The sequence below is a fragment of the Bos mutus genome, chromosome 24 (genome assembly GCF_027580195.1).
Source record: "Bos mutus isolate GX-2022 chromosome 24, NWIPB_WYAK_1.1, whole genome shotgun sequence".
NCBI lineage: Eukaryota > Metazoa > Chordata > Mammalia > Artiodactyla > Bovidae > Bos > Bos mutus.
In genome coordinates this window covers 22,389,655-22,402,395 of record NC_091640.1, presented here as the reverse complement: position 1 = coordinate 22,402,395, position 12,741 = coordinate 22,389,655, and the positions used below count along the sequence as shown (strand labels likewise).

Below are 12,741 nucleotides of genomic sequence, written 5' to 3'. Positions count from 1 at the left end.
CAACAGAAACCCATCAAATCAGGCCTGTTGGTGAGCCATGCACCTTGTGATATTAGTATTATCATAGACAGGTTATTTTCCCTTTTGTCTCCTCATATGACTTCAGGCAGTTGTTGTTATACTTAAATTCACAAAAAGCCAAGCTTCTTGACAGTTAGAAGTGAAATTGTTCTCTGTAAAGTGCTTCCTCCTTCCTCTACTGAAAGTTTTTCTCTTCTTTCTTTCTCAACTGAGAAGAATATAGCCAGGTATTGTGTATTATAAGTTCCACTGATCAGAGTTAAATTGGAAACTAAGCAGCCTGATTCAGGAACTCATTTTGTCCATGAGTCCTTCCACGGAATCAGTGTAAGGTGGAAACTGGGGTGCCCCCATTTTTACTATTTTCACTCTGATCAATGAGGAATAAATGAATATTCTCCCTTTTATCTAGCAACACTGCTTCCCAAGAAACTCTGGGGGTAGAATGAGAGGTGTGCTATTTTTCCTTTTATATTTGTAATTATTTTCCAAGTTTTCCATTATTTCATACCACTGGCTTTTTCTTTCTTTTCCTAATAAGGTACACATTTCACTTGGAAGTGAGAATTAATACCTATTGTGTAACTAACGATGATTCTTTTATGAGTTAATTAACCAAAATGGGGGTGAATAGACCAAAAGGTGACATCAGTGTAGTTTGCGTATATTTCACCTTCTGCTTCATAAGACAAGATTTTGCTTTAAAATGCATGGTCTGTGGAGAAGGAAATGGCAACCCACTCCAGTATCCTTGCTGGGAGAATCCCACAGACAGAGGACCCTGGCTGCTACAGTCCATGGGGTTCCAAAGAGTCAGATACGACTTAGTGACTAAACCACAACATATAATAAGGTTAGTTTTTCATCACTGGGGAAGTGTTTTAACAATCAGTTATCCACTGTCCAAAAAAAGCACCACTGGACCTTACAAAGAAATATGAGGCATTTGTATTTAGCAGCTCTAATTATGAAATATAGTAGAGGTAAACACAGAAAGGAGAAAGACTTTACTGAGTAGGACATGGAGCCCTGGAAGACATGAAGACAGTAAGCCAGCCCATACAAAGATTTAAATCAACTTTGGCATGGCAGAAGGTGCCAAAAAGATGTAATAGACAACTGGCAGAAAAATAACAATGCGTATGAATAAATGTGTCATTTAATAACAGTGCTATGACACAAAGCAGTCAGGGAAATAGGTGTTGCATGCCAACAGATGTGTCGTGTTCGAAGAACTTGAATAAAAAAAGCGTGTTAGGTTCTTAACCCCATTGATCATAAAATTGCAAATTCATTACAAATCTTGACTCTCAGAAGAATTAAAATCTAACCTGGTTAATATGCCATACCTGTATCAGTGTGGAAAACAGGAGGCTGGTCATCATCACCCATGTCAATGTGCCTCCTCTGGTTTGGGGTGGCAACATGGCATGACCTGTCCACTTTATAAACATGCGTTCCTTTTGAAACAGTAATTCTGGATCTAGGAGTTTCATCCCACTGGAATAAATATATAAGTATAAATTTTTTTAAATGCCTGGTCTGAGATTATTTTTAAAATATAAAGTGGATTCACTCATTTCAAATAATTAATCTCTGAAACTAATACAATTGGAATTTCACTTTTCTATGAGTCAGTTTTTGAAAATATAATTGAAAGTCCACTTTGAGGAAAGAAAACTTATTCTTCCTTTCTCTCTCTTTCCTCTTTTTTAAATATATTTTATTCATGTGTTCAATAAATACCAACTGGACATAGTTTTTGTTGATTGGATTTGGCTAGACACTGAATAATTTAAAATTTCAGCCACTTCCCCTAAATACCTTACAGAGACACACACAAAGTTAACTAGAAAAAGAGGTGTCACAGACAGTACCAAGTGAGGAGTACAGCCACTACTGCTGCAAGTTCACAGGCCAGTCTTTACTTCCCTGACATTTTCAATCAGAGTTTGCTAGCCTGCCATCCTTTGTGATTTATTTTTAATGATTCTTTTCATCTCAATCCAACATATAGACAGATACAGGAACATATCCTGTTTTATCCCCTATCTACTACCTCAACTCCACTTCTGAGCTCTTGAAATAAAAAATGAAAGCTATCCCCAGACAGTTTTGTGAATGTCAGATTATTATCTACCTGCCTCCTCTGGAGAAAAGGAGATGGGTTCCATGAATCAGGAAGGGCATGTTTTTCTCCAGGCCTCTATATTTCAACCATACCTGCACATTCAAAATATCATAAAAAGAAAATATTTGACTGTGTTCAGCACTGTGTCGTTGGACTTCCCAGGTGGCTCAGTGGTAAAGAATCCACCTGCCAATGCAGGAGACACGGGTTTGATCCCTGGGCCGGGAAGATCCCTTAAAGAAGGAAATGGCAAGCCACTCCAGTTCTTGTCTGGGAAATTCCACAGACAGAGTAGCCTGGTGGGCTACAGTCCATGGAGTTGCAAAACAGCTGGACACAACTTAGCAACTAAACAACACCACTGCATCATTACCAAGTTGAAGAAACTTCATGAATAATTCTGTGCCTTTCCAATTATTATTTCTGACCTTGGTTATATTATCACCCATTGTGAACGGGTCTGCACTCATAACTCTGTAAAGTGAAAGTGTTAGTTGCTTAGTTGTGTCTGACTGTGACCGCATGGACTGTAGCCACCAGGCTCCTCTATCCATAGGATTCTCCAGGCAAGAATACTGGAGTGGGTTGTCATTCCTTTCTCCAGGGGATCTTCCTGACCCAGGGTCTCCTCCATTGCAGGCAGATTCTTTACCATCTGAGCCACCAGGAAAGTTCCCTGAAGTCTGTAAACCAAGGCTATTCCAAGCGCTCCTTTTCCTTCCTGGAAATAGATGGATAATCCTTAACTCATAGAAGCAACTGGAGAGGCTGTTTGACCAGTTTGTCTGACATTCCATTTTGTTTCACCACCAATGTTCTTTTCCTCCCCAGTGAGTCACTTCGTACACAGCCCCTCATCTTTTGAGCTGTCTGCCACATTCACAGTGGACCCTCCATATCTGTAGGGTCCAAACTGAGGATTTAACCAACTCCCATCAAAGGCAGATCCAGAGGGCCAAATGTGCAACACTATTTTATGTAAGGAATTTGAGCATTCAAGGATTTTGGTATAGGGGAAGCAGGGGAGGGAATGGAACCAGTCCCCCTTGGCTACCACAGGAGGATTGTAGTTCCTTAAATTTAACCCCCAGGTAGTCAACCTCTCTTGCATTCACTATTTTTTTTCCACTACCATGGCTATGATTACTTCACTGTGCTTTTATTGCTTTTATGCTTCCTTATCTCCCTACTGGAATGTAAGCCCCTTGAGGGCAGGAACTGTGACTTCATTACTGTTGGATACCCAGAGTTGAGAGAGAGGCATAGCTGACTATGCGGGTTCAGAGGAAAGGCCCTAAACCCAGCCCATCATAGAGAGTTTGGGAGAATTTCAGAGGAAAATATACCTAAACTGAGACCTGTAGGGTGACTGAAACTTATCCATGTATAGAGTGAGGGAAGTCCAGACAGAAATAATACTGATAGCTTGAGAAAAATTCACATTTGAGAAAGAACAAGGTACATTGAAAGACATGCAGAAAGATCAACTGTGCCTTCTTTTACCATGCCTGAATGCAAACATATACGCATGTATCAGTGTATGTAGATTTGTGTGTATGAGAGAGGAAACTTTAGTTTTTAAAAGTTTAATTAGCTATAGCAAAAAATCAACTCCATCAACCTATAAAATGCTTACTATTTAGCCCAAAACTCTCTGTGGGGCTAAACATCATTTCCATTAACTTTCCCATAATTTTCCTTTTCTTCAGTCAAATTTTAATTTTTTAATCCTTTTGTTTTAATTCTTCATTTTAACTGTTGGTGTTTTAATACCATTTTTTGAAATAATTCCATTACAGATAATGGTATGGTTAAGTACAGAGAGGTGAACCTAACCGGCACACAATGAAATTATTGTGTATGGAAAAACTGGTGCAGGTTCCAAACACTCCCATTAGAAATGAACATTTGGAAAATAACCTGCTTCTAAATTGAGGTTTTGGGTACAGCTGGGTCAAGTTGCAACAGAATGTAGTGGAAAGTTGACTAGTCTTGGAGTCAGAAATGTCTGTGCCATTTACTTTACTAAGTCTACAAGAGTCTCGCTCTCATCTTTTCTTGAATGGAATCTGTAACGTCTGCTCTAAGATTCTTTGCAGGCATTCTGAAAGTTGATTAAGAAACTGTATGTTTCACCCTAATACCAAAACCTGACAAAGATCCCACAAAAAAAGAAAACTACAGGCCAATATCACTGATGAACATAGATGCAAAAATCCTAAACAAAATTCTAGCAATCAGAATCCAACAACACATTAAAAAGATCATACACCATGACCAAGTGGGCTTTATCCCAGGGATGCAAGGATTCTTCAATATCCACAAATCAATCAATGTAATACACCACATTAACAAATTGAAAAACAAAAACCATATGATTATCTCAATAGATGCAGAGAAAGCCTTTGACAAAATTCAACACCCATTTATGATAAAAACTCTCCAGAAAGCAGGAATAGAAGGAACATACCTCGACATAATAAAAGCTATATATGACAAACCCACAGCAAACATTATCCTCAATGGTGAAAAATTGAAAGCATTTCCTCTAAAGTCAGGAACAAGACAAGGGTGCCCACTTTCACCATTACTATTCAACATAGTTTTGGAAGTTTTGGCCACAGCAATCAGAGCAGAAAAAGAAATAAAAGGAATCCAAATTGGAAAAGAAGAAGTAAAACTCTCACTCTTTGCAGATGACATGATCCTCTACATAGAAAACCCTAAAGACTGCACCAGAAAATTACTAGAACTAATCAATGATTATAGTAAAGTTGCAGGATATAAAATCAACACACAGAAATCCCTTGCATTCCTATACACTAATAATGAGAAAACAGAAAGAGAAAGTAAGGAAACAATTCCATTCACCATTGCAACGAAAAGAATAAAATACTTAGGAATATATCTACCTAAAGAAACTAAAGACCTATATATAGAAAACTATAAAACACTGGTGAAAGAAATCAAAGAGGACACTAATAGATGGAGAAATATACCATGTTCATGGATTGGAAGAATCAATATAGTGAAAATGAGTATACTACCCAAAGCAATTTATAGATTCAATGCAATCCCTATCAAGCTACCAACAGTATTCTTCACAGAGCTAGAACAAATAATTTCACAATTTGTATGGAAATACAAAAAACCTCGAATAGCCAAAGCGATCTTGAGAAAGAAAAAATGGAACTGGAGGAATCAACCTACCTGACTTCAGGCTCTACTACAAAGCCACAGTTATCAAGACAGTATGGTACTGGCACAAAGACAGAAATATAGATCAATGGAACAAAATAGAAAGCCCAGAGATAAATCCACGCACATATGGACACCTTATCTTTGACAAAGGAGGCAAGAATATACAATGGATTAAAGACAATCTCTTTAACAAGTGGTGCTGGGAAATCTGGTCAACCACTTGTAAAAGAATGAAACTAGAACACTTTCTAACACCATATACAAAAATAAACTCAAAATGGATTAAAGATCTCAATGTAAGACCAGAAACTATAAAACTCCTAGAGGAGAACATAGGCAAAACACTCTCTGACATACATCACAGCAGGATCCTCTATGACCCACCTCCCAGAATATTGGAAATAAAAGCAAAAATAAACAAATGGGACCTAATTAAACTTAAAAGCTTCTGCACATCAAAGGAAACTATTAGCAATGTGAAAAGACAGCCTTCAGAATGGGAGAAAATAATAGCAAATGAAGCAACCGACAAACAACTAATCTCAAAAATATACAAGCAACTCCTACAGCTCAACTCTAGAAAAATAAATGACCCAATCAAAAATGGGCCAAAAGATCTAAATAGACATTTCTCCAAAGAAGACATACAGATGGCTAACAAACACATGAAAAGATGCTCAACATCACTCATTATCAGAGAAATGCAAATCAAAACCACTATGAGATACCATTTCACACCAGTCAGAATGGCTACGATCCAAAAGTCTACAAATAATAAATGCTGGAGAGGGTGTGGAGAAAAGGGAACCCTCTTACACTGTTGGTGGGAATGCAAACTAGTACAGCCACTATGGAGAACAGTGTGGAGATTCCTTAAAAAACTGGAAATAGAACTGCCTTATGATCCAGCAATCCCACTGCTGGGCATACACACTGAGGAAACCAGAAGGGAAAGAGACACGTGTACCCCAATGTTCATTGCAGCACTGTTTATAATAGCCAGGACATGGAAACAACCTGGATGTCCATCAGCAGATGAATGGATAAGAAAGCTGTGGTACATATACACAATGGAGTATTACTCAGCCATTAAAAAGAATACATTTGAATCAGTTCTAATGAGGTGGATGAAACTGGAGCCTATTATACAGAGTGAAGTAAGCCAGAAGGACAAACACCAATACAGTATACTAACGCATATATATGGAATTTAGAAAGATGGTAACGATAATCCTGTATACGAGACAGCAAAAGAGACACTGATGTATAGAACAGGCTTATGGACTCTGTGGGAGAGGAGAGGGTGGGAAGATTTGGGAGAATGGCATTGAAACATGTGAAATGTCATGTATGAAACGAGATGCCAGTCCAGGTTCAATGCACGATGCTGGATGCTTGGGGCTGGTGCACTGGGACGACCCAGAGGATGGTATGGGGAGGGAGGAGGGAGGAGGGTTCAGGATGGGAACACATGTATAATTTTTTTTAAATTAAAATTGAATAAAAAATAAAAAAGAAAGAAAGAAACTGTATGTGAAATGAATCATCTAACAGAATGATGGCAGAGGGTTATATTCAGTTATAGTGCAAGGTGATCCTCTATTGTAGTTATTTGTGTGTTAGAAAATTAAAATTTTATGCTTCCTTCAACACTGTATATGGACAATTTGTACAACCATTTAAGTAAGTCAATGGAAAGCTATTCTTTTTAAATACGCAGTTTTCAATAGTTTGTGTCTATGTTTGTAAGCATGACTACAGCATGTGGGTTTGTATAGAAATGGCTGCTTGCCTCATTAGCATGAGGCTAATACACATTGTAATTATTTTGTCTCATAGAATGATTGAAGATAGTGGGAAAAGAGGAAATACCATGGCAGAAAGAAGACAGCTCTTTGCAGAGATGAGTAAGTATGAAACTTTGAAGGAACACCCTAGAGTGTTTATTGAATACTCATGGAAATAAAACTTAATTCTTATGGCATTTGTACTTTTCCTTAAAATCCTAAATTCTTTACAGAAAATGTATGTTTGGGCATTTTTTGCCTCCTCTTAGGTAAGAATTAAATTAGTCAATGAATCATCATAATTTGTTATTAGGACTGTATATCTTATATAAAAAAAAGATTTGTGAACCTAAATATATATATATACACACAGATGCTTAATAAACACTATTTAGTGTTGGCATTAATACAATCAACTACACTTCAAAGTCTGTGTTCATTTCCCCACACTATCACAGGGGCTGGCACATTACAGGCACTAGATAAAATTGTTGAAATGAATCAGTGAATGACTTACTTGCAAAATGATATCATATGCTTATATGGGAAAAAGAAGTCAGGCATGATTACCAGACAAAGCTAAAGCTATCATTTGAACTTCATGCCAAGGGGAGAAGCTGTCCTACAAACTAGCTCCTAAAAAGTAACAAGGAAAACGAAAGTTAAAAAGAGTTTGGAGGTGACCTGCTATACAAGGAAAACCAAACCACTGACTCCAGTGGAAAACTCATTAAAGGTTGTCAGTTTATGTAAATACAAGGTTGCTGTGTAAGTAATTAGGTGGTGGTATCTCCTTCTAGACCATTTTTCTTATTCACAAGGAAGGAGAACTTGACATAAGGAGGGAGGAACACACATCTCAAATTAAATGTTATAAAGAAAAAAGTATAGTTCTCTTATTGCCTTTTTATCTCTCATTCTCTGCATAAGGAATGAGGAAGAGCAGAACTGAGTCATAAGCCTTTTACTCCAAGAAGGCAAGAGACAAAATTAGGTTTCTCCTGGAGATTGGAACTGATTGGCAAGAATGAGGGTCGGGACCGATAAAGGAAAGCCCCAGATAATAAGATTCACATTTTTCTTTATCATTTCCCAATAATCTGGAGTCACCAAGGCAGTGTACGAACTAACAGAGAGGAAAGAAAATTAAAATTGATGCGGGGAATCTCAATCACTCTCCTTGCTTTTTCCACTTTTAGAAACATGTCTAAAGTGCCTGTGACAGTTTCAGTCATGACTTTCCAATTTCCTGGGCTGTGTAGCTGCACTTCTGGCCTGACCAGTCACCTGGAACTGTGACCTCTGTTGATACGAATCTAACAGAGGAAGGAACCTAGGTGCTACTTGCCCATCTAAGCAAAATCCAGACCAGTACAGGTGTCTTCTTGTATCATAGCTTCTTAGACTGAAGACGCAAGAGTCATGTAGATCTACATGTAGTAGTGTTGGTCGCTCAGTCATGTCTGACTCTTTGCAACCCCATGGGCTGTGGTTTGCCAGGCTCTTTCTGTCCATGGAATTCTGCAGGTGAGAATACTGGAGTGGGTTGCCATTCCCTTCTCCAGGGGATCTTCCCAACCCAGGGATCAAACCCAGCTCTCCTGCATTGCAGACAGATTCTTTACTGTCTGAGCCACTAGGGAAGCCCTATGTAGATCATGGGCCAGTGTTTTATGAGAAAAAGAAAAAATATTAATATTTAACAAAGAAAAGCAATAAAGTCTTAGGAAAAATCTTTAAATTTATCATTGTTATATTAAAGACTGTATCAGCCAACAGACTGTAAGAATTATGAAAGTGTTCTTATGTCATGATTTTGAAAACATTTATCTGAATTTCAGTACATTATGCCAGCTCCTCCTGCACCTGGTGTGGTGCCTGGCACAGACAGACACATATGTCACAGACGTCTTTTGAATTCAAGTTGTCCAACTCAAAGAAAGATTGACATAAGTTTTATATCCATACGAACAGAAAAGCTCTAAATTTTTCAAGCAAGAGAGACTTAGGAAAATTGTGCATTCATTTCCCAGATTGTAACTTAACCTTTCATAGAAACTTGTCAGAAGGTCATGCAGTATATTAAATCATTTTGAGTTCTCCTGATCAGTGATCAAAATAGTTAAGCAAGCCACACAGATATGTATCTTTCTTCCTTTCTCCCTCTCTTCAAAAGCAGGTAAACACATCTGACTTGAACAATCCATTAGTGAGCATCATTTTCAGGTTAACACTAAATAGGACACAGCTACAGTAAGTGGGATTCTGCCAGATAAAACAATTGACTGATTTCCAAGAGAGACGTTGATTTTTTTTTTTTTTTGAGACATTGATTTTGATAGGTTGTCAGACAAAAGAAAAAGGTAACCTCATTGAGAATGTGTTAAATATTTGAAAACTGTATGGGTTACCCCAATCTATCAGCAGGACACCAAAGAAAGACAAGGAAACTATTATCAGAGAAGATTGACATTGAAACTTGGAAAGTAACTTCTTCCAGAATCTGTGATGTCTAGATAGAGAGCTTAAAAAAATGGAGGAACTTGTTAAATCTGGTCAGCTAAGTATGACTTAGAAGTAGTTATTTTTTAAACCTGGAAGGAAAGTGCCCAAGAGATTCTTGGTTTTGGAAATCACAAATGTCACAAATGTAGAAAAAGGAGTTAAGAAGGCAGGTAAGACTTTTTTAAGACTCTTGCCAGAGGGGAGAGAAGTGGAACTCAGCTCTACCAGAACCAAAGACAGGAGGGTTTCTAAACTCGGGGGTGAATAAGAGCAGACGGACTGGAAGATAAGGACGGGTAAGTTGGTCAACTGTCACAGTGAGAAAGTTAGGTGTCTACTCTCACAGAGACTAGGAGATCTTCTTCAAGATTTCATTTCCATGGTGTGGCTTCCAGGCCTTAAGAAAGATGTGTGTGAGTGTGTGTGTGTGTGTGTGTGTGTGTCCTGTCACTCAGTCCTCAGTCGTGTCCAATTCCCTGAGGCCCATGGACTGCAGCCTGCCAAGGTCCACTGTCCATGGAATTTTCCAGCCAAGAATATTGGAGTGGGTTGCCATTTCCTTCTCTGTTGAAAAAGATATTTCTGGGCGAAACTGGCAAAAGCCTGGGAGGTTTACATCTTTCAAGGGACAGACAAAGAATTTACAAAGGAAAGTTGTCTAAAGTAAATGCTCTAAGAAAAGAGAGATCAAAGACCTAGAGAAAAAAGAAACGTATCGAAAGGTTAGTCAAGCGGACGGGAACCTTACAAAAACCAAAGAGCAGAGAACAGAGTAACAGTTGATCAGAAGGACAACTGATAAGAAATTTTGGCAAATTCAGGTGATTGTAGCACATACTTGTATTAAACATCTACTCTGAGCTCATAGCCACAAGCGACAGAGGCAAAAAAAAAGACAAAATTAAGAGTAGTATGGCCTCACAAATAAGCCAAAAAACAAAACAAAAAAAATCTCTGTGGCCACATACTTTGATTAAAGAAATTTTAGGCAAGTTGCCCTAAACTAAAATTTCCCCTCAGCATAATGCCCTAATTATCTGTTTACTTGGTACCTTAGATTAAAGGCTCCAGTTAAATGTAAATGTCGTTCTCATCTTGACCTTTTCCACCATCAAATAAGTTTATCAGCTCAAATAAATTTAACAGACTGGCTTTTAGCAGAGTAAATTGTTTGCACTTGGAATCAAACTCCCTTTCTTCTCTTTTTCTGCTGAGGGCACGTTTACTCTGCTTTGTGTTACACTTACTTGTGAACATGTCTGTGTCACTCACTCACATAAACCTCTCCTTCAGGACAGACCCTGGACCTTTGCTGCTAAACCCATTCACCTTAGATGCTGAATCAATGTTGGTTTGAAAGCCTCGGGGTACAGGATAGGTCGGTTTTAATGAGAAGGAAATGGTTAAGAAACACTCATTCAGAAAATGGAAGGCAGCCTAATCTGGTGAGGAAAGTTCTGGGAAGAAAGCAGAGTGATAACTGCTGGGCTCTGAGTGAAGGAGGGACCACAAACCAAAGGAAGGCAAATGGAGGTGTTCAACAAGCACTGGAGAGTGGTTCAAAGACAGACGCCCCTTTGGAATGCCGACAGCAGTCAGTATGTGCATAGCTAGAATGATGCCTAGAGCGAGATTTTGCAATGCACACTACGAGTTTTAGGGAAAACAACGTCAAAAATTCAGGAAAATGGCATGAATGATCCCACTCCCATAGGCCATGATATCCATAGGCCATGGATGCAGGGACTATTTTCACTTGCATCTTCGTTTCTCGTGCTCTTCAGCATCGTTGGGATGTCAACTCCATGGGTCACCATCCTGGAAGTGCCCCCTTATGTCACCTGCGTAGCCTGGTCTCCTGATTCTTCTGATCTGTTTCTCTTTTTCTGTCTCTTTAGTAGCCTCCAGGCTCTCTGAAGCTCAGATTTTAACCAAAGTTTGGCTCTTGACCAATTTTCTCCCTGTACAGTGTGACTTTCCCCCAAGGTTTCACCATTATTGTTAGGGTTCTCAAGTGTTCGAGGAATGCTTCAAAACCACTTCCCACATCTCAGAAACCAGCTTACCCAGAATAGTCAGTATGTAAGTCAGTGTCAGCTTCCCTGGTGGCTCAGTGGTAAAGAATCTACCTGCCAAGGCAGGAGACTCAGGTTCAATCCCTGGGTCAGGAAAATACCCTGGAGAAGGAAATGGCACCCCACTCCAGTATTCTTGCCTGGGAAATCCCATGGACAGAGGACCCTGCCAGGCTAAGGTTCATGGGGTCGCAAATGGTCAGACATGACTTAGCGACTAAACAACAATAAGGTCAATGTCCCTTCCAGACTTGGCTCCCACTGTCAAAGCTTCTGCTGATGAAACACCTTGAGGTGGGCCTACTGTTAGCTCCACTAACTCTTCATCATAACAAAGCCAACCAGTGTCCCACCATGGCTGCCACAGTATTCCCAAAGCCACGCAGACTTTGAATGATTACCGAGGGTGCTGTTAGAAGCAGGAAGGAAGTTTGTAGCCCCAAAACTGGGCCCCTATTAGAATGTGGAATAGCCTTACTTATGCACACAGTCTCCTCTTGGAAAAATATTCCCAGTCTTGGCAATTAAGGAATATTGATACATTTTATATGTTTATCAATAAATCTTGGAATATAGACCATATTAAGGAACTCCATATCTGTGTATCCAGCTGCCCCTGGGTATGTCCACTTGGACATCTCACAAGAACTCAAACTCTGTAAATTCAAAACCAAACCGTTCATCTTCACACATCTACACACCTGTTCCTCCTTGCTCATACCTTAGTTCAGTGAGGGCCACCCCACCCATTGAGTTGTATAAGGTAGAAAGTTGAGCACTGTATTTGACCTCAAAACTCCTTTGCCTCCCCTCACCTGCTCTCTCTGCCCCTTTTTCTTTCTCTCCTCCTCCTCTTTCTCTCTCTCTCTCTCTGTCTCTCTCTCTCTCTCTCACACACACACACACCGCACACATCCAGTCAATCATCAATCATGAAAAAGAGTTTAGACATGGGTTCATAGGCTGCATCTTTATTCTTTAAGTATTTGTTGGGTGAGTTTGAAAAATGAGTAAGACATTT

At 39.1% G+C, this 12,741-nt stretch overlaps 1 protein-coding gene across 20 annotated transcripts in view; it reads left to right on the top strand.

Moving 5' to 3' along the window:
- Positions 1–12,741, top strand: part of DTNA (dystrobrevin alpha) — a 461,852-nt gene that overhangs the window by 287,770 nt on the left and 161,341 nt on the right. For all 20 annotated transcript variants that reach the window (XM_070361690.1, XM_070361688.1, XM_070361687.1 and 17 more), the window contains one exon: positions 7,193–7,260. In XM_070361690.1, the coding sequence (XP_070217791.1) occupies positions 7,194–7,260 (67 nt within the window). In that variant the 5' untranslated portion in view covers position 7,193. The remainder of the gene's footprint in view (positions 1–7,192; positions 7,261–12,741) is intronic.